The sequence below is a fragment of the Zootermopsis nevadensis genome, unplaced genomic scaffold (assembly GCF_977971745.1).
Source record: "Zootermopsis nevadensis isolate Lab colony 2312 unplaced genomic scaffold, Znev_1.0 Znev_ptg000030l, whole genome shotgun sequence".
NCBI lineage: Eukaryota > Metazoa > Arthropoda > Insecta > Blattodea > Termopsidae > Zootermopsis > Zootermopsis nevadensis.
In genome coordinates, this window is record NW_028259162.1 from 16412893 (window position 1) to 16434515 (window position 21623).

At 44.1% G+C, this 21623-nt stretch overlaps 2 protein-coding genes across 2 annotated transcripts in view; one reads left to right on the forward strand and one right to left on the reverse strand.

Annotated features, from left to right (window-relative positions):
- The window catches only part of LOC147872172 (ribosomal protein S6 kinase beta-like), a 353544-nt gene that overhangs the window by 230146 nt on the left and 101775 nt on the right, over window positions 1-21623 (reverse strand). The gene's annotated exons all lie outside the window — the stretch shown is intronic.
- LOC110831739 (kelch-like protein 10) lies at window positions 4674-13552 on the forward strand. The gene is made up of 8 exons (XM_022068081.2): window positions 4674-4861; window positions 5627-5878; window positions 6694-6973; window positions 7838-8074; window positions 8916-9085; window positions 9465-9634; window positions 9934-10092; window positions 13323-13552. Exons 1-8 carry the CDS (start codon window positions 4677-4679, stop codon window positions 13535-13537), a joined length of 1668 nt encoding a protein of 555 aa, XP_021923773.2. The 5' UTR covers window positions 4674-4676; the 3' UTR covers window positions 13538-13552.

Sequence of the window (21623 nt, forward strand, 5' to 3'; positions counted from 1 at the left end):
AGGCCATCAAGGGACTCAAGCTTGGCAAGGCTCCGGGCCCCAACGGTATACCGAACAGGGTCCTGAAACATCTTCCACGACGCGCGGTAACCTTTCTCACGAAAGTGTTCAACGCGGTCCTTCGCAGGCAACACTTCCCCTCGGCATGGAAACACGCTCGAGTGGTGTCCATACTGAAGCCGGGGAAGGACCCCACGCTACCTTCTTCCTATAGACCCATCAGTCTTCTCGACACGGTCGGCAAACTCTGCGAGAAAATCCTACTAACGAGGGTCCTACACGAGGTCAGTGAACGCGGGCTGCTGCGCGACGAGCAGTTTGGGTTTCGACCCAGACACAGCACATCGTTACAGCTGGCTCGCCTCGTCGAAAGGGTCAACAGAAACCTTGATGAGAAGCGGCTAACCGGCGCGGTTTTCCTGGACGTGGCCAAAGCCTTCGACACAGTCTGGGTCCAAGGCCTCCTATACAAACTGACCGTCCTCAACTTCCCGTCGTACCTGGTGAAAACCATCTCTTCCTACCTCGCTGACCGGACATTCCAGACATCCTTCCAGTCGGCCACGTCCACACGTCGTACCATGCGGGCTGGAGTTGTGCAGGGCGGAATTCTCTCCCCTGTGCTCTTCAGTCTGTATGTCAACGACATACCCACACCGTCCCGCCACGTCGAGTTAGCACAATACGCGGACGACACGGCTCTAGTAGTCACGTCCCGTAGCCCAACGCTTCTCGTCAGGTATCTGGAGACCTACCTCAGTAGACTTGAGCTCTGGCTCAGGGCCTGGAGGATTGCTATCAACGTCTCGAAGAGCACCGCGGTTCTCTTCATTTCCGCGAGAAGACACATCCAACAGCCCCGAGCAGTGCAGTTCCTCGGACAGCCGATCCACTGGGTCAAAACAGCGCAGTATCTGGGGGTCACCCTTGACGCCGGGCTTACTTGGTCGGCGCACGTCAACCAAGTGGGAAAGAAGGCAGCGCAACGATTAGGTGTGCTAGGCCCGCTTATCAATAGGAGAAGTGGCCTGTCAATCAGGAACGGTGTACTACTCTATAAGCAGCTCATCCGTCCCATAATGGATTACGCATGCCCGATCTGGAGGTCAGCTGCCCACAGCCACGTCCAGAAGCTGCAAGTTCTGCAATCCAAGTGTCTTCGAATTGTTACTAACGCGCCCTGGTACGTTAGTAACAGGCAAATACATGAGGATCTGGGGGTCCCTTTCTTTGCCGACCACATCAGAGCACTAACTGAGAGGTTTGACTCGAGGTTAGCTGGTGTGGGGAACCCCTTAGTTCGGCAACTCGGAAGACACTCGTGCCGAATGAGGGCTGCCAGAGTTCACCCAAGGGCAACCGAGGGCGACTGATGTTCAGCAGGCCAGCCGAAGCCATCCCCAAAAGACGGCCAAGTCAGCACAACGAGTGGTTAGACTACTCGGCTACCCTGACTGAGGTTTTCCGTGCTTTCCTCAGTTGTAAGGCGAATGCCAGGGTATAACTTAATAGGGGCACGGCCCGCCACCCTTCCCCCCGATCATGGAGGCCATCAGCTGAAGTGATCTTCCCCCCATGCCGCAGAGGCCTTCAGCCGAAACGGCCCCTCCCTCTCTGGGTTCATACCCCAGAGACCCAACCAACCAAATTCCTTCGACAACTTGCCTGACAGGATAACCTCCCATAAGCAGCAACAAATCCCAGTTTGAATGGTCGAGGCTCCCGCCACGACGAAACCCCGTTAGCGTTAGCAAAATTTCCGTTCTTATATTACGACCGTTTACCATTTCCAGCAATGCGTCTTGTGCGCAGGAATGGTTTCACCTAGGTAGGGACGATGCTTGCGCTTGCGCAGGCCTCTGCCCTCAGTTAGCTTCTTTGGTTGGTTTGGTTGGATTTGAGAGCGAGGGATTGGAGTGAGAGTGGACAGCCGGACTCGAGTGGAGTCGGAGTCGTTCCGGCTCCGGAGCCCCCCGGCACAGCCTGGAGAGAGGTAGGGACGATGCTTGCGCTTGCGCAGGCCTCCGCCCTCAGTTAGCTTTTTGGTTGTGTCCAGTGGGACTCGTGCCGAACGAGGGCTGCCAGAGGTCGCCCAAGAGCAACCGAGGGCGACCGATGTTCAGCAGGCCAGCCGAGGCCGTCCCCAAAAGACGGCCAAGTCAGCACAACGAGTGGTTAGACTACTCGGCTACCCTGACTGAGGTTTTCCGTGCTTTTCCTCAGTTGTAAGGCGAATGCCAGGGTATAACTTAATAGGGGCACGGCCCGCCACCCTCCCCCCCGAACCCGATCATGGAGGCCATCAGCTGAAATGATCTTCCCCCCACGCCGCAGAGGCCTTCAGCCGAAACGGCCCCTCCCTCTCTGGGTTCAAACCCCAGAGATCCAACCAACCAAATTTCTTTGGACAACTTGCCTGACGGGATAACCTCCCATCAGCAGCAACGGATCCCAGTTTGAATGGTCGAGGCTCCCGCCACGACGAAACCCCGTTAGCGTTAGCAAAATTACCGTTTTTTTTATATTAAGACCGTTTACCATTTCCAGCAATGCGCCTTGAGCGCAGGAATGGTTTCACCTAGGTAGGGACGATGCTTGCGCTTGCGCAGGCCTCCGCCCTCAGTTAGCTTTTTGGTTGGTTGGTTGGCTTTGAGAGCAGTGTAGTAGGTGAGAGTGTGGAAGAAATACTGCGAAGAGAGCTGAAGTGTGGATCGCTTGTAGGAGAAGTGTGTTGTAGACGAGATTATTTTGTGCTGTAAAAGACGTTTTAGTTGATTAAATTCATTAGTGCTGGAAGACATTGTGGTCTCTTACAATCCAACCAAGATTACAATCGGATCGGATTTGAGGTAGCAGACCCCAGAAGAAATCAAGGGTTGACAATCAAGGTTGTATACCGACCCACGTTACAATATATATATATATATATATATATATATATATATATATAATAATATATAATATATATTAATATAGATTGGAAAAGTTCAGAGGCAAATACACTACCATTGTCTACGCCAGGCCTGCACAACATTCGTCCCGCGGGTCGCATGCGGCCCCCTGAAACATTTTCCTTGGGGCAGGGGCGATGGGCTCATCAACGCTCGAGTCCCTCAAAAATCATCTTTAAAAGTAATCAAGTGTAAAATAACCTGGCGTTATTTTTAAATAAGGGCAAATGAAATTGCAACTCTTTCTTCATGCCTCTTCTCATCATTTTTAAATTTCCTTACAGAGAAAACATTTAATACTAAGATTTGACTTTTTACATTTAGGATGCAATGTAACCAAATTATAACAGAGTAATTATTTTTTTATTTTTCAACTGCCAATAATGTGTAAATATGAAACAACAATGGTCAGCTTTTATATGAACACCTGCGTGTACAACAATGTAACAAAAGTATTGGAATTTTTAAACCACACCTGCAACAATATTGGCTGAGCATGCCATAAGGTTCTTCATTCATTTCTTATACACACAGTATAATATCCTGAATAAACCTTAATGCACCCCATTCCTTTATTAATTGTTACGTCATAGTTTTCGTCGGCATTGTTGCATTAGTCAACAATCGACTTTCGTTAGTGTGGAAGGAACTGATCTGTGAATCGTTTGTAGAAGTGCGTCATAGACGAGATACACTTGTGCTGTTGAAAATCATTCGGAATAAATATAGGGTAAGATATGTGAATTATTAAGAAATTCGTGATACTGTCCTACACTCTCTCCATTTAACTTTTATTCAATTGTTTATTGCGGGCGGACTTCGAGTTATTTTTATTATCATTTTTCAACATATTTACATGTTTTCGTTGATACTTATGAACACTTGTAAGAAAATTAACCTCGTATTTCTTCTTACACAATTTCAAATAATACGAGACTGACTTCTGTTAGTTTATGGCATTATTTATGGTAAAATAATGTTCTAGTAAACAATTAACAATTTAAAATTTTAAATAGTAAGGCGTGTTTAGTACCCCAGAATCTTAATAAAAATGTATTGCACTGTATCGCATTGATACTGAACACTCTACAACATTTTCACATGGAGTGAACAATGAAAAACGTGGGTTATGACATAACATTTCTTATATTTTTCACATGTAGAGCTTCGAGGTTCTCCTTAGCTATTGCTATAATCGTATTAAGTCTCGATATGCATTTCTACAACCAAGAAAGAAACTGTCGCCACGGAGCCAAGCCCTGCTTCGGAATCTATTAACTGCTCGTTTAATCAAATATATTGCTTTTTATGGAAGCCTAAATTCGAATACCAAGATTACTACACGCCCCGCATTCCGACCATATCCTGAGGCATATGAAGTCAGTCCATAACCTCAGTCTCCATTTAATTAGTGTCAATTTTAATATTATTATTCCACTAAAATTTAGGTCTCCAAAATGGTCTCTACCTTTCGGGTTTTTCGACAGAAATGTCGCATTCCTTGCCTCTGCTATGTGTACTACACGCCCCACCCATCTCATCCTCCTTAATTTTATCACCTGAGAAAAAATTACGATTATAAAGCTGCGATTTGTGTACTTTTACACATTCTTCGGCAGGACCAAATATTTTTCTTAGTTCCGTGTTGTCAGACACTCTCAGTTGATAAGCAAGCATGTCAATAAGAAGAAAACCCTGTTATAACAATGTACTGTTTTTCAGGAAATGGAAGTAAAGCAAGGAAGCTGCTGTTCTCTGCGAGATAGCAAGTGCATGTGCACCGAAGCGTTGTCTTATCTGAGTGGCTTGAGAGAAAAGAACTCTCTGTGTGACGCGGTGTTGAAGTTGGAAGATGGTAGAGATTTTCCTGTCCACAGAGTGATTCTCTCGATGTGTAGCGAATATTTCAGGTTTGTTTGGTTACTGATGTAGTTGTTAACGCGTGAAATTAGGGCTTAATAGGACTTCAGGACGTAGCAGACGTCAATTAGAATGTGAAATATGACATCATTTTTTGTTGCAGAAACCTGAATTTTTTACACGGCTATCTATATGTTGTAATTTGTTTATTGTGGTGGGATGTCAGGTTCTCACGGCGGTGAGAATGCAGATGGCTTTCTTCTGGATTGTTGCGCCATTACTCCCTGGTTATGGGGCAGTTGCCACAATGTACAAACACTAACGTATACGTTCCATTGTATATCGGGAAGTGATTTGTGACAGAACACTCTGATTCAGGGGGCCTTCGCTTTGTACAATAATGATCTATCAGTGTAATGCAAGCCTGAGGTATATGCTGATATATATGCGATGTCCCTAAATCATCAGTTACTAAGATGGCTGTCTTCTCGTTTGTAGCGCCGTGAAGTCTGACAGCCATCTTCTTACTCACCGCTGTGGGAACCTAAAATCCTTCGATATTTCAATCTATGTGTGCGCGCGTGCATACATAACATATGAAAAGTATTCATATAAAGCAAAGGTACATTCATTACACAACAGACGTTAACAAAATTAACATTACTTTTTGACTACGTAAATTTTACAGAGAAATTAAATTTCATGCAAATTACTATTATGAATTTCTGTTCGTATTCCTCAACATCAGACCGCTTCAGGCGAGCAGAAGCCCTGGGTATATGTACATTATTAACGGCAGGTTCGTGACGTTCCAGGAACCTCTTCGGTACGACACTGCACGCCGACGAGCAGACTGACGTTCTCCTGCACGGAGTCAGCTCGGATATCATGGATCAGATACTGGGTTACATTTATACAAAGAAGGTAGACATTAATCATGAAAACGTGTGTCAGCTGCTCTTAACGTCCGACTACCTGCGTGTGCTAGGCGTTATTGAACTCTGCTGTCAGTTTCTGCAGAACACGTTGGACCTTGATAATTGCATCGGGATCATGCGTCTCGCAAGGTAATTGATATTCATTGGTCATTTTCTGGGACGCTAACCTTCGTTAAAGAAGCAACTTTAATATTCCGAGACCAGCCACGTGCTGCGTCAGAGATGGCACTTTGAACTTAGGGCCGAGAATGTGACAATGTGCTCTTGGTCAGGTCTATTGGTAGATCTATTCACAGTTTTACAGGTGTTTACTTCTATGTACCTGGGACAAACCTTGCCCCTGAGGTACATAGTGCAGAAGCCTTTTCTGAAATTCATTTTGTTTTTAATACGTGTTGTATGCATTATGTATATTTATTGTGAGGGATGACTATATATTTTGTTGTGGCTGACTCTGCACGACTCTCATACAGACTTGCCATTATCAATATCAAAATACCGCCATAAATCCCCTCTTCCACCATACGAACCAAAAATGTTTACCAAATGGCGACCTCGTAAGGTTAATGCCGGAATAAAAATTCATATCGAATGCAGTAAGATCCTCTGCTCAAATTTTCACCTTGCCCTATTTTTCATCTCTCTGCCTCTTTCAGTTTCGAACGTCTTGCATTCTCTTCAACCTGTCTTTACCGGAAGGACGAGCGGGCTCTGCCTAGGGACCTTCACAGGTGTAAACTTTCCCCTTTCCCCCAGTTAAATGCTTCGTCTCCACGTTCTATCCTCCTCATTCATTCATCCGGGTTTCAAAGGGTTTTTGGTAAAAGATGGCGGTAAAGTTCTGTGGTGTGCGGACACTTCGGAATCCAGTTCTAGTTGCAGTGTTTCACTTCGTCGAGATTGCGAAGGAGCTCATGAGCCGATCTCATTTTCGCTGCAAACAGGTGTCACTTTTGCGTCGACCTTGAATCTCACGCTCGTCGTTACGTTTTGCGCCACTTCGCTCAGTTGTATCAGCAGAGCGAAGAAGTGCCGGAACTACCAGTAGAGGAGCTGCAGACGATTATTGGGGCGGAAGAACTGAACGTGAATGACGAGAAAGACGCGTGGGACTGCATGATCCGGTGGATCGACCACAACGCAGAAAACAGAAAAGAACACACAGCAGAGCTCATGAAGAACGTTAGGCTGGGACTGCTTGACGAAGATTTCTTCCTCGAAGAGGTCAGTACGGCTCAGTAAGCGTAAATGTTTACATGCAGGGAAAGCACGCAAATCCAAACCCACTTTCAAACGCGTTCGTAATTAATAATTGCAAAAATTGCGCCAGTCCTTCTGCAAGTAACAATCCGAGAATGTCTGAACAGAATGTCATTATTCTTTATTTCCTATGGATTGTAATAGAATGTGTTGACATTTGAATTTTTGTTAAAATCTTACAACGGTAACTGGAACTTTTCATAAGGACCTAAACGTTTTCATGCTCGCAAAGGTTGCTGGGTCACAAATGCCCAGGTGACTTTGGTTTCTTAGTTATTGGTTAAATACAGCCGCTTCGCCGTTTTTCTTTACGTTCTCAAACATTAGGTACATATAATCCCTTGGCTTCTCATTCATGCATGTATTATTCAAAACAACTAATTATTCATCCTTTTACCTTTTATTCACCATAGAATTAATTGTTCATAACTTTCTTTCCACGCTACATCATTTTGACGATGAATTAGAGTTATCAACACAAGACGGTCGAAACAAGCAGTTCGCATGGGAGAGAAAGTAAATACATATACATTTTTTGAATGCAACTCAAAATATAGATGTTACTGACGTCTGTATTTTGCAATTGAAATATTTTCCAATAGAATTCCTTAAGGTCGATTTTAACATTGTTCTCCCTACTCTCTGGAACTTGTACACTTGTTAGCGGGACATTACGTAAAGCAGAAAATGTCTTCTCCTGTGTATCCCATAATCTCTTTCAGTGAGTTTTCCCAACCAAAATTTTGTGTTCGTCTGTAATGAAACATCCAAAAATTCATACTGTCTCTTCTTAAATGTTCATAAGGTTTACATTGCACTGTTAAACAGGTAAGACATCACCCATATGTTAGAGAAAATGATGCATGCAAACCCGTTATCATCGAGACGCTGAAGTTTCTGGAGGAGTCAGAAACAATCTTGGCGTACGACGGGGAATATCGGACTCCGAAGTTTGCCATCCCGCGAATCCCTCATGACATTATCTTTGTTATTGGAGGATGGACCACGGAAATTGTCACTGATTCGATCGAAACATACGACACGCAGGCAGACCGATGGATTAAGGTGAGTGCCAAACAACTGCTCCTTTTTGAATAATATCTGCACAAAAAACCTTTTTCTCTTTGCTTATTTCTGCCACATAATTGTTGTTCTTATTTCATTACAAGTATTTGAACCCTCTTTGCCTATTTTTTCGCCTCAATTTATTTCCATTGGATCGGAACGTTCTTTAAAAATAAGTTGCAGGCACGAGAATTAAACCGAATAAATAAATTAAATAAACGTTTCTCGTATGTGAAATATGTGTTCAAATTGGAGTCCACAAAATAAATTTTGTTCGCCACATACGACATTTATTACAAACGTCCTACATGAAATGTAATAACAACTTGTCTGGTGAGTTTGGACCTCAAACGAAATTATTGTTGTCCATCATTGTTATTTTGAACATTATAAATTACGTTAAGTATTGAGTAGCGAGAATGTTCGTTATTCGGGTGGTAACGTCGTTTGAAATGATAAGTAATTTCATTTTTTCGGTGGAACGTACTGCCTTCAGCTTCGCGTCGTTAAAACCCCTATCGACAACAGCTGTCTTCATCGCCGTGATAGCCTCATATGTCAGAAATGTATAACATAGTCCACATTCGTCTGAGAGTAGAGACAACACTGGAGTAGAATAGCAGTATATCAGTTACCTACAGACTTCAAGAAAACATTAGTCAATTCCACCATTGCTTCTCACGACATTTCTCGCGTGCGGTAGGCCGGGCCAGCCAGCACGGTGTAGCATATTCGACCTCTGCTCCCTCAGTTCTCCAGAATCTTAGGTAAATAGTTAAACTTTGGTGGACCTCACGAACAAAATAATTATACGTGTGCCCGTATTATGTCGTTGTTGTAGATGGAAGAGGGAGACCCGATGGGACCGCGAGTCCACCATGGCAGCGCAGTAGTCGGTTATAACATTTACGTCATCGGTGGTTTTGACCGCTTTAAATCCTTGAACTCAGTCAGCTGCTTCAACGCAGTTACAAAGAAATGGCGCGAGGTGGGGCCCATGAATGACCGCAGGTAAGACACAACTCACAGACTAACGTACTCCGTCCTTCTTGAAAAGCTGATAGTTGTTCTGCTCGTCAAGAAATATATGTGTACAATGGCTACAACCTGTACCGCTCACATACAGAAACATTCAGTACAGTGTAAATAAATGCACTTGCATCGGTGTTGGTCTTCGTTAAAACCCGAATAGAAAACAGTTACTATTTCGTTCTTAGTTTCTCCAGGTTTTAAGTATATGATTTTCTTGCTAACTCATTTGAGCTACGATTCAACAGTAGATAATGCAGAGTGAAGTTCTGCGAAAGCGAATCTGTTTGTGTGAGCAACTAATGAGCGTCAAAGCCTGAGGAGCGTGAAGCATATCAACGTCTGTACTCTTTTGTTTCAGAGCGTACGTCAGTGTGGCAGTGCTCGAGGGTCTGGTGTACGCTGTTGGTGGCTACACTGACAAGCGTCGACATAGAACGGCCGAGCGATACGACTACAGGAGGAACCAATGGTCGATGATCGCTTCTATGAACACGCGGCGATCTGACGCAAGTGCGACTGCACTCAATGGTAAAGAGAATCTTGTGAAACAGAACCGATTAAATTAATGAATAATGGCGACGCTATCAGAACTACGAGATAGAATCCAGTTACACCTGCAGGTGATAGAGCGCAGTAAGATCCAGTAACAGACCAACAGGAATTATTTCATAGAAATTCGTCTGCTTACAGTTGCTAGGACATTAAATGCATTCACAACTACAAATTGTCCCACATCTGTACTATGTACGGATCGGTACAATTATTATACTTAGTACAACTCAAACATGTTATAACATTTGTGTCATAGAGCTGGTCTCTCTTTACAGATAAAATCTACGTCGTTGGTGGAATGAATGGCCAAGAATATTTGGCCTCAGCAGAGGTGTATGACCCACAGACGAACGAATGGACAAACATTTCACCGATGTCTTCCCCACGCAGCGGCCTGTCTTGCGTCGCTTTCCAGGGCAGTGTGTACGCCGTAGGTAAGAACTTGCGATTTTGTGATCAGTATTTTTATCCTGCTTTTACCTCTTATTATGTGATTTGTGTATCGAGGTTTCGATTACTTTCTCCACAATTCTCACTAACAAAAACAACGCGTAATCTTTTCTTGTATTCCAATTATAATATGCCTCAATAGTCACGTATTTTTTAAGCGTGGGATAGAAATTTCATTTTGCCGTGCGCTGTGGCAACACTGGCATCGTCTCCCTACAGAGGCCGCGTTGTTTGAAGCGGTTTCTTTGAATTCCGATCTCTTTATTCGGCGGTTTACGTAAGAAATTACGTTTTCAACAATGCAATGTGTTTATTGCTGAACAATGTTTTCGGACGCAGTCATATGGAGCAGTTAACAGACGTGTCAAGTGCTGCAGTACAAAATAATTTTGGAAATTCAATGGAGTCACTCGTCAGTCGTCAGATTGTCTAGGAATGTGATGAAAGGGAGTACGTTGTTGATAAGTGGGTTCGGAATGCTTTCAACACATGTTTCAATTTTGTAATTATAATCTTCATATGTAACTGTAATCTAATATGCAAATTGAACGTGGTATTAAACTTGGGTTGGGTGACAGCGTAGTTCAGGACAATCTTCTTGTAGTGGCGTACTGTATAAAAGAACTACTGAGCTGTGAGGTTCGTGTTTCATAAATTCCATTGTTCACTAATCGAGCTATAAGGACGAGAAAATGTGCTTCATCATAGCCATTTTATTTTTGATTTTGTACCTGTTGCAAATACGAACATTGCAAAAAGGAGTGAATTGGTTTCTTCTCATTAATGTGGTTTTAGACATTTTTTGTTTCATTCATTGGTTTGTTCATTACGTGGACCGAATTTAATATGTTAGAAGCATAAAACCATACGATGGGGTGGGCGGAGTATGTAGTACGCAAGGAATATAAGAGAAATGCGAAGTATTAATCTGAAAACCGAAGGGAAGAGACCAAGCAAATAGGAGGATAATATTAAAAGTGAATTTAGAAAAAAATAATTTACGTGAGAACGGTCGAATGATGGGATCTTGAGAACGTGGTAATGAACATTCTGGTCCCCATAACTCATATGCAGTTGGTGATAGTGACGATGATGGAGGTGCACATGTGTGCCTCTGTCGTAGGCCTTATTAGATTATGAATATGTAAAGTTTCGATATTTTACATTGGATACTAAATCATTTTATATCCCACGTCATAATTATTAAATAATTCTTGTCTTCTTAGAACTTTTCAAATATATAGCAATCATGCTCTATCTTGCCCCGGGTACGGGGCAAAATGGGGCATGTTACATTCTTGTAAAGAATTTAATATCTAAAAAACTGTAACTCTTAGAACTAAACAAATAACTCATAATGAATTTCAAATATACAATAAATTCACACAAGGTTACTCAATGTGTTTGTCTTTATTATTGTCTCTTCCACGTGCCTCCAAAAACTAAGTTTCCCGTTCTGACCTGGGCTCCCCTACAGGCCTGAAGAAGCATATTTAAGACGCTATAAGTGTTTATATACAGAAGTAAGCTTGTTAAGGGTGGTTTATATGAACATTATGTAACGTATTTAGTCTGCTAATGCATGTTGAATACCTTCGAGACGTATCCAATCATATCTGAACGTCTTCGAATATGTCCAAGCCTTTGTAAACTTGTCATGATTATTGTAGATGAATGAACTCTAAATTCTCTTAACCTGTCGAAGGCTGTTGAGATCTGCTGAAACCTCTCGAAACTTTTCGATAGCTGTCTTAACCTGTCCAAGTATGTCGGAATGTCTCGGAATATGTGCAAACCGTAGTAAACCTCTCTTAAGTAGTTTATGCAATGTGCTATAATTTAAGACCTGTAGAGACTTCGAAACATGTTAAATTCTGTTGAAACCTTTTGAAACTTGTCGAGTCTAGTCGAAAGCTGTGAAAACATGTCTGTTTCTCCGAATGTGTTCATAAAGTGGTAAAGTTGTAACGACTAGATTATACGAACAATCTGTAACCTGCGTAGACCTGTTGAGAACTGTAGAAAGCTGCCGAAACTTGTCGAATCCTGTCCATAACTGTCCAATTACATCTAAACCACTCGTAATTTGTCCAAACTACGGTAATATCTTCCTATTAACTACACTATTTACAAGCATTTGAATTTCCGTGTCCTTCAATTTATATTTTGAATGGGGTTTGTGTTTATTCCACTGATGTAATAAAATAAACACTACAACACAATATTTTATTACCCAGGCCGCAGCTTCCTCATCAGTATTTTTTTGGTACAACAAAATATATTAGAATTATTACTAATATATTCTCATTAGCAGACATTATTTATTATTTATTAGTACCTCTCTCTGTTCAAAAAGAAGTGTAGCTCCACTCCACTCATGATTTCCAAGATATTCAAGGATTAAATTTAATTTATTCCATTCAATAATATTCCAGTAGATGGCAGCAGTAATATCAACTTCCCGTTACTTAAGACTGTTAATATTTTCAACCATTATTATTTCTGAAATTCTACGGTCAATAGGAAGTGCCAACCAAGTCTACCTATGGAAGATTTCAACCTGTTCTTCGATCAATCGTACCGGTCCAATATTGTCTGCATTAACTGCTGGAAAATATTCGAATTTAATTGTTTATGATTTATTCGGTATTGACTGACGTGAGAGTATCTATACAATCCGTTTAATTTATGTTCCATTAATAAAGTAATAAATAAACGATAATTCAATCGATCGATCATAGTCCAAATTAATGTCCAGATCAGTGTGTGCCCACCCTATGAAGTATACCAAATGCACTGCCCACACCCAGCCCAAGCCTAGCTCATGCACAACCCAGCATATGACTATGCCCAATCCATACCCATCCATGACCAGCCCAATACATGCCCACCCACTCACAGCCCATGCTCATTCCCACCCAAGCTCAGCCCATGGTCAGTCAAGACAATGCTGAACTCACGTAGTGTACAATTCATCCCGTGCACTGCTAAATCCCTACCCATCCATCGCCCAACAAATGCACAATGCAGCACATACCCGACCATCCTAGCCAAAGGCCAGCGCAGCCTAATTCCTACAACGCCCGTAAGTGCGCCACCCTCCACATCGACGGAAGGCGGAAAGAGACGGTGCCATCCACCTTTCACATCCAAGGGGAAACGCCTGATGTCCTGGCCGAGTCCTATCTCTAAAAACATCTTGGCGTCCCGACAGGGTACCACGTTGCTCCATCGGCGGAGGAAGCCATAGCGGAGATGAGTGCCAACATCGCAAAAGTGGACGCGTCACTCCTCGCCCCGAGGCAGAAGTTCGATGCGGTATGCACTTTCATCCTTCCCTGTCTCTCCTTTCACCTGAGAACCGGGGTAGTCCGCAAGAAGGCGCTCGTGGGTCTCGACAATCAGCTAAAAGCCGCAGGGAAGAGGTGACTGAACCTCCCGCGAAACGCGGGAGCCGAACCCCTCTACCTCAGCCACCAAATGGGAGGAGTCAACCTCCTGCCCACGAGTCTCCTCGCTCAGGTGAGTCACCTCGTCCACGGCTTCCGCCTGCTGCGGTCAGCTACGCTGCAGCCACTCTGCGACGAAATGCTACGGGCCGTAGTGGGGCGGCGCACGCGCCGTGCAACCACTCGATCTGGTGGACTACCTCAATGGTCGCATGGAAGGGGACTTCGCCCACGAGAGCGTTGAGGTCACCAACACCTGGACTCGCCTTCGGACTGCCACCAGGCACATCAGGACGAAGATGAACGTGGGATGGGCCCTGGACGCCGACCAGCAGCCCCAGCTGATGGTCAACGGAACTAAACTGCTTGCGAAAGATGCGGAGACCGCTCTGACAAACGCCATCAGGGGCTATTTTAGGCAACGCCTGCTGAATAAGCCAGATCAGGGCAAAGTCTACGCGGTGACAAGTGCCTCGACGCCGCCAAACCATTTCATGCGGAGCGGGGACTTTACTCGCTTCGCGGAGTGGCGGTTCGTGCACGAGCCCGCCTTGACTGTGTGCCACTCAACGGGTCCCGCCGCTGGGGGAACGGGGTGAAGACCGGCCGCAGGTGTGGGTACGAAAACGAGACCCTGCCGCACGTCTTGAACCATTGTAAGCCGCACTTCGCCGCCATCACAACGCGGTCCTTGGTCGGCTTGTCAAGGCGCTCAAGCCTTCGAGCGGGACCACGGTCCGCGTGAATCAGACCGTGCCAGGCTTCAACGACGGTCTTCGGCCCGACCACTTTATGAGGCAGAAAAGACCGCCGCGATTATCGATGTGGCTACGCTGTTTGAGTATCGGTATGCCGCATTTGAAGCTGCACGGAATGGTAAGAGGGTAAAATATGACCACATTGCGAGCCACCTGCGTCAGCAGGGCTACGATGTGGTCGTAGATGCATTCCTCGTAGGGGCGCTGGGTGGATGGGACCCGGCGAACGAGCGGCTCATCAGTCAGTTGAGCCTTGGGCGCCGCTACAGCCATCTGATGTGGCGCCTAATGTGCACAGACGCTATCCGCTGGAGTAGTGATATCTACGTCGAGCATGTAACAGGGGTCAGACAATACGCCGAAGGCCGAGTCGACCCCGACGGTGCGCACGATGTGGATGTGCACTTCTCTGGCGGGGAGCGGTAACCCCCCCCCCCCCTTGTTCTGTGTCTACTACGCTCTGCCAGTGACATATTGTGTGCCCTAAACTGTAAGTGTTTATGAACAACGGAGGTGGGTCCGCAAGTCTCCCCCTCAGTGTGTTAGTGGCATATTGCTTACTCCAAGTAGTCAGTACTCGTGTAACAGGGAGGAGGGACTACACGTCTCCCCCTCGTGTGCAATGTCCGCGTGACTGCACCAAAGTATGAATAAAAATAGAGCCCTCAAGAGTGTGTAGAGGAAGGTGGAGATATGTACCACCTAATTGATATTACCAATTATTGTATTTATGTATTTTAAGCATTTTCTAAATAAAGTTAATCTGTTCTTATCAGCTTAATTGCGGGGTTGAGCTGATAAGAGCAGATGCGGCTGTCTAATGGCGGCATCTGCTCTTGCTGGCAAGTCTCCCCCTCAGCGTGTTAGTGGCATATTGCGTACTCCAAGCTGTCAGTACTCGTGTAACAGGGAGGAGGACTCGTGTAACAGGGAGGATTGTATTTATGTATTTTAAGCATTTTCTAAATAAAGTTAATCTGTTCTTATCAGCTTAATTGCGGGGTTGAGCTGATAAGAGCAGATGCGGCTGTCTAATGGCGGCATCTGCTCTTGCTGGCAAGTCTCCCCCTCAGCGTGTTAGTGGCATATTGCGTACTCCAAGCTGTCAGTACTCGTGTAACAGGGAGGAGGAGTGTACCACCTAATTGATGTCTGATATTACCAATTATTGTATTTATTTTAAGCATTTTCTAAATAAAATTAATCTGTTCTTATCAGCTTAATTGCGGGGTTGGGCTGATAAGAGCAGATGCGGCTGTCTAATGGCGGCATCTGCTCTTGCTGGCTTGATATGGCGGGAACAGATGTGGCAGATGACTCCATTGCCCGGCGGCACGGGCATTGCACTGACAAATCTACTTTAAACGACGCAGCGGCATTCTTGTACTATAAAGAGTGGTCAGCGGCGCCTCAATCTCTATTTCCATCTCTAACCAACCATATACCTTTTGTATTAAAACATTAGCTCACTCCCTTAACCTTAATCTGTTCTTATCAGTTTAATATCTGATACGCCCCCCCCCCTTTGTTCTGCCAAGGTGCCTACTACGCTGTCAGCGACGTAGTGTGTTCCGACCTGTGTCTATGAATCAGGGAGGTGGGAACGCAAGTCTCCCCCTCGGTGTGCCAGTGACATATTGTGTGCTCCAAACTATCAGTGCTCATGTAACAGGGAGGTGGGACCAAAGTACCACCCTCGTGTACAATGTCCGTGTGACCGCACCAATGTATGAGTGGAAAGAGGAGAGCCCTCATGACTGTGTAGAGGGTTGAGAGGTGGAGATGTGTACCACTTAAATAATATCTAGTATAGACAATTATTGTATTTATTTAAGCATTTGTGATTTGAGGTAAGAACAATTAATGTAATAACATGTATTAATGACGATAAATATTCGTAGTTCGCTGTTACTAGCGGCACTGAAACTGATTCGCCGCTGACCCACCGGAAGAACGCGCACAACACCCGCACACAACAGATCGCCGGCCGACCACACAATCCAAGCACGACTGCAGCGTCATAAATCGTAGACCCGGTATATATAGTAGGGGAGTAGAGCCTGCTTTCAGAGAACAGACATCAACAGACGGATGGAAAAAAACTCTGCATTTTATACACTGTGCATGAAATGCATATAAAAATGACCTGCAGCCTTTACAAAATTGACAAAACTTAGTTATTATAAGGATTGTATGAATATCATATGTAGTAACTGTGACAATGCGGAAAGTTGCAACTCCACAAAGTGTCTTACCTGTAAAGGAATATTTGTTGATGTTTTATCATTCAGAAGAAACAGAGTTTGAAACCCTACTATCAAATGGCACGTATCAATCTGCCACAGGTTTCAGTTACAGGCACCAATGTTACAGCTGTGAAGTGCAACTTCAGTAATTCTGGTGATTCTATGATAGATTGGGTGGACATACAGAAAATACTAAGCAAGTTCGGGAGGAGTTGGTTCAGAAGTTAGAAGCAAGCACCAAAGCATTGGAAACTGATACAGTAGGGCCCCGCTTTTTCGGCCCCACGCACTCAACAGCTGGGTCAGAGAAGTGCGTCCGGGGCCATTTGCATTAGTGTCCAACATTGCCATGGCGTACAAGCAAATGTAAGTTGTAACCGCTCATCTGGAATTAGTTTGGTTTTGTTATTTGTTTCTGTGTGTTTCCAGTATGTCAAAACCTTTCTTTAAGATTTAACACCACTTGCCGAGAACAAGGATGGACTTCAGCCCTAAGAGCTAGAAGTCGTGTTTATGCCATCTGGGCAGAATGTTTGGGGATCTGGTTAATATCCGATCTCGACTCTGCCTACGACAGACAGAGAAGTGCTTTTAGGAGCAAGTGTGGAGGATCGTGTTGTGCGGTCCGTCAGAGGTCTCTCACCGTCATGAGAGCGGGGGGGGGGGGGGGGGTGTCTCGCTCGATTCCAGCTCGCTATAGCGCTCAAGTCGATCACCGATCCTATAGCAGTCGATTGGTTGTCTGCTGTAGCTCCACAAATTCAAAATTATGAACAAATCAAACTAGCCTTCAAAAGAAACTTTTGGTCCGCGAATAAACAAAGTATTGTTAAGTGTTCCATTTATCAGGACCGATATCAGAAGGGCTGCAATCTAATTATGTCTGAGCACTTCCTAAAATATGCAGTCTTAGCGAGCTATCTTGAACCCAAGATGCCAGATGTCGAACTTATAGACGCGGTGAAGTTTCATTTCCCAATCTACGTCCAAAATAGCTTCACTGCCGCTCAGCTAACCTGCATTCAGGACGCTTTGGATCTCCTAAAGCGTCTTGAAGGGATTGAAATGCATGAAGGACAACGGCGGTTAAACTCAGCCGGTACCTTGCAAAATCAGGGCCACGACAGGTCGCACGGAAACGCAAATGATCGCAGCAGTAACAATAGGACACGGCCGAAGAGTCAACAAGTTAGGCAAGGGTATGTTCAGCAACGGTCACACTACAATCGTTGGAACGGCAACCGTAATTGGAGATCACTCCACGGGCATGGATCACAGGAAGGCCAGCAACACGGGGTCGAGCGGCGCAATTTGAACCCTCTGCGAGTGAGTTTGTGAATCGAAGCCAGGACAATAACAGACAGAATAATGTCACTTCCCTCCCAGCGTCGGAAAACCATTAGGTGACAGATTAGCGACCCTACTTCTGTCCGATTGTATTTCAGTTAAGGGTCACCACTTTGCATCCAGCAATCTTCAAGATTCTAATTCGGCAGAATATTTAATTTTTCAGGATCCTGATGATGATTCGGACCTAGGAGAAGCAGAAACTTTGGTTGTTTGTAGTATCAACGATTCTGTTTTGAGTAATTGCCCGCGTGTAGAAGTTTCTGTTCGGGACATGGTAATTAGCAGCATCATAGACACAGGCCAGCATATTGTCAGAGAGAGCTTACAATGAGTTAGTAACGGCAGGTGTAGGCGTTTTGGTTTTGCCACTTCAGAATTTGGTACACATTAATGCTTTTGGAACGAAGTCTAAACGAGTTAGGAACCAGGCCTTTTTGGAGTTTAAGTTAGGAGAGGATGAGTTCGAACATGTGTTTCTGGTAACGTCCCAGTTAGCGTCAGATATGATATTAGGTTGTGACTTTTGTTCATTACACGGCGTTGTTCTTCATTTTAATAGTAAGTGTATGGAGTATGCCCGGGGTGGAGTAAGGAGGACTATAACTTTAGGGCCAGAATATAGAGACGGAAGCTCGCGAAGTAGAACAGGTAGAGCACGGTTTGTTGTGCAGCAATATTCGGTACAGCCGGTACGGTAGTCCATCTAGAACAGCTGAGACCACAGTAAGTTTAAGCAGTCCCGACGATTTAGATGAATCTATAGCTAGTGAAGCTAATGTGTTCGAGCGGAGTTCGCTTTGTGTTGATGATGTTCATGTACGGCGCGAATGCCATGTTACTGATGAGGAGGATTGTGTGGATATTATTGAAGTTAGAGGTAGCCTGGGAAATAGGCAAATGGTTGATGAAGAAATGTGGTATAGACCAGAGAGTATGCAGCTGATTCCTGATCGTACTCGCAATGTAGATAACAAATGTCCCGATCCTGGTGCTATTGGTGAAGCGGAAATCTCGAATTTGGTTGGTGGTAATAGTTATTTGAAGGAGAGTGAGAAGATTATTTTGATAGATCTACTAATGAAGTACGCCCCTTTCTTAACATCCAGGCCAGGCCGTTGTAAGGTTTTTGAATATGGGTTCAAGCTCATTGATGATAAGCCAATTGTAGGTCAGGTTAGGCCTATACCGTTTAAATTGAGACCGGTGGTTAGGGAACACCTAAGTCAGCTGTTGGGGGATGATAATATCGAAGTATCCGACTCGCCATTCTTGAATCCACTTACCGTTGTCCCCAGGGAAGGTAAAGCGCCAAGGATATGTGTCGATGCCAGGAAGATTAACGACGTAACCGTACCAGACAGGGCTAGGACTCCTCCGCTACACGAACTCTTGCAGAAATTTCATGGAGTTAGGTATATGTCGTCCATAGATCTGAGTTCTGCTTTTCTGCAAATTCCCTTGAAGAAAGCGTCTAGGCCTTACACTGCCTTTTTATTCGAATCAACAGTCCATCAATATAAACGTACGCCGTATGGATATAAAAATTCCATGTCAGCTTTTATTAGAGTTCTACAGCTGGTGCTGGGTGGTGATACCGCTGGATTTGTCGTGACATATGTCGATGACGTTTTACACGTATGAGATAGCCGATAAAGACGGGAGAGTTCGTGGCCGATTTAACAAAAGGTCGCTTAAGCCGTTCGTAGAGAGCGAAGATGGCACTTAGATTGTGTCAATCAGATCAGGTTATTATTGGGTTTTTTTACGTTTCAAATGTCACGTGATGATGACTTGACTAACAGAAAGAAAGCTAATTTGGAATACGTCTTTTCCCCTTTTCTTATTTTTTTAGGATCCATGAGTTTAATTATGTTTGATCAATAAATCCTTTCCTTGGTGCACCAACCATTGGAATTGTTACGTGCGAACGAAACTAGTAGTTACAGAACTGAGTTGCAATGTCCTACACAAACACTAGAGTATGATACCTATATGCATATTGCTTGAAAATGATTATGTGATTAATAAGTGAATAAGTTATGTAAAAAAATGTGATGTAATGAACACACTATAACCAGGATTCATTTGTACTAAGATAAGAATATGACCAATTGTAATGAATGGTGGTAGGAAGCAGAAGACCTTCTTAAACCAGTTGATAATTTGTAGAGAGAAAGAGAGAGAGAGTATACATATATTTATTTCACAGTCTATACACAAACTTATTTAAAATAATGTTGTTAAAATATTATAACATTTACAGTATAAAGTATATTATATGGCGCTCCTTTATCGTAGTACGACATTATATTATTCAGCGCTTTTATTATTGTTTTTGGACGACATGTTTCGATGTTTTATGACATCATCTTCAGGTTTATCAATCTATATTATTTTAAAAACTATTATACATTTTGATGCATTGCATTTATTGATCTTTTAGTATGTTTGTAGAATTTTCCGTCTTCATAATGATCTGGTGTCTGTATTTAGACGTTCATTATCTGTGGAATTAATTTCCAAGTGTTATTATGCACCACCAACAATTGAAAGCCCAGTCGTTACCACAGAGGTGATAGAGCTAGACACGAACAGTAGAGGAGGCGTATTGCCCCTCCACAACTTACAGTTTAGTCCCCCCATACTGTCACATGAAGAAAGTGCTGAAGATGTGAATAATGAACGTCAGGTCCCACAGGCAACATACAGCACTGGCTCAGTTATTGACCTGCATGTGAATGTAGAAGACAATTTGCAGAATGACACTGTAGCCCCAATCAATCAAACACGGCGCATCAAGCATCAAGTTGGTTCAAAGATTCCCACAACAACTCTGAGAGGAACGCAACTAGCCCTGAAAATGGATGGAGCTGAAGCCCCGGCGAGTAGGAGGGCGCGGCGGTGTGCGCGGAAGGGTCAGGGCGCGAGCCCGCCTGGAGCCGCCGCCGGTGCAGATCTTGGTGGTAGTAATAAGTTTGTGTATAGACTGTAAAATAAATATATGTATATGATTCAACACAAACATGACGCACTTAAGATACAAAAAGAGAGAGAGGTTTTATGACACCTTAAGTTTTAACTGACGTTTCGCCAGAATGAAGGGTGAAACAGCATTGTAATGCCATCAGCTGTGACGAAATGAGCACGTATGATGGGCGTAAGTGTAATCTCGATGGCTCCAAAGAATTTGTAACAGCGATATTACACTTAGGGAGTGATGTAACCGCTCATCTGGAATTAGTTTGGTTTTGTTATTTGTTTCTGTGTTTTTCCAGTATGTCAAAACCTTTCTTTAAGATTTAGCACCACTTGCCGAGAACAAGGATGGACTTCAGCCCTAAGAGCTAGAAGTCGTGTTTATGCCATCTGGGCAGAATGTTTGGGGATCTGGTTAATATCCGATCTCGACTCTGCCTACGACAGACAGAGAAGTGCTTTTAGGAGCAAGTGTGGAGGATCGTGTTGTGCGGTCCGTGAGAGGTCTCTCTCTCCGTCATGAGAGGGGGGGGGGGGGTTGCTTCGCACCAAGCCCGAGACCCTGGTGCCGAGGAGAATTAGGTAGGGACACTCTTGTTCTAAGTCGCGATAGCGAAGGTGCTAGAGACACACAGGAAGCTGTAAATTGTATAACAATAAATAGTAGTGACTTCAAACTTCAATCTGATTATTATTGGCTGGTGTGATCAGGCCGTTAACACGACCTGAGATAAGA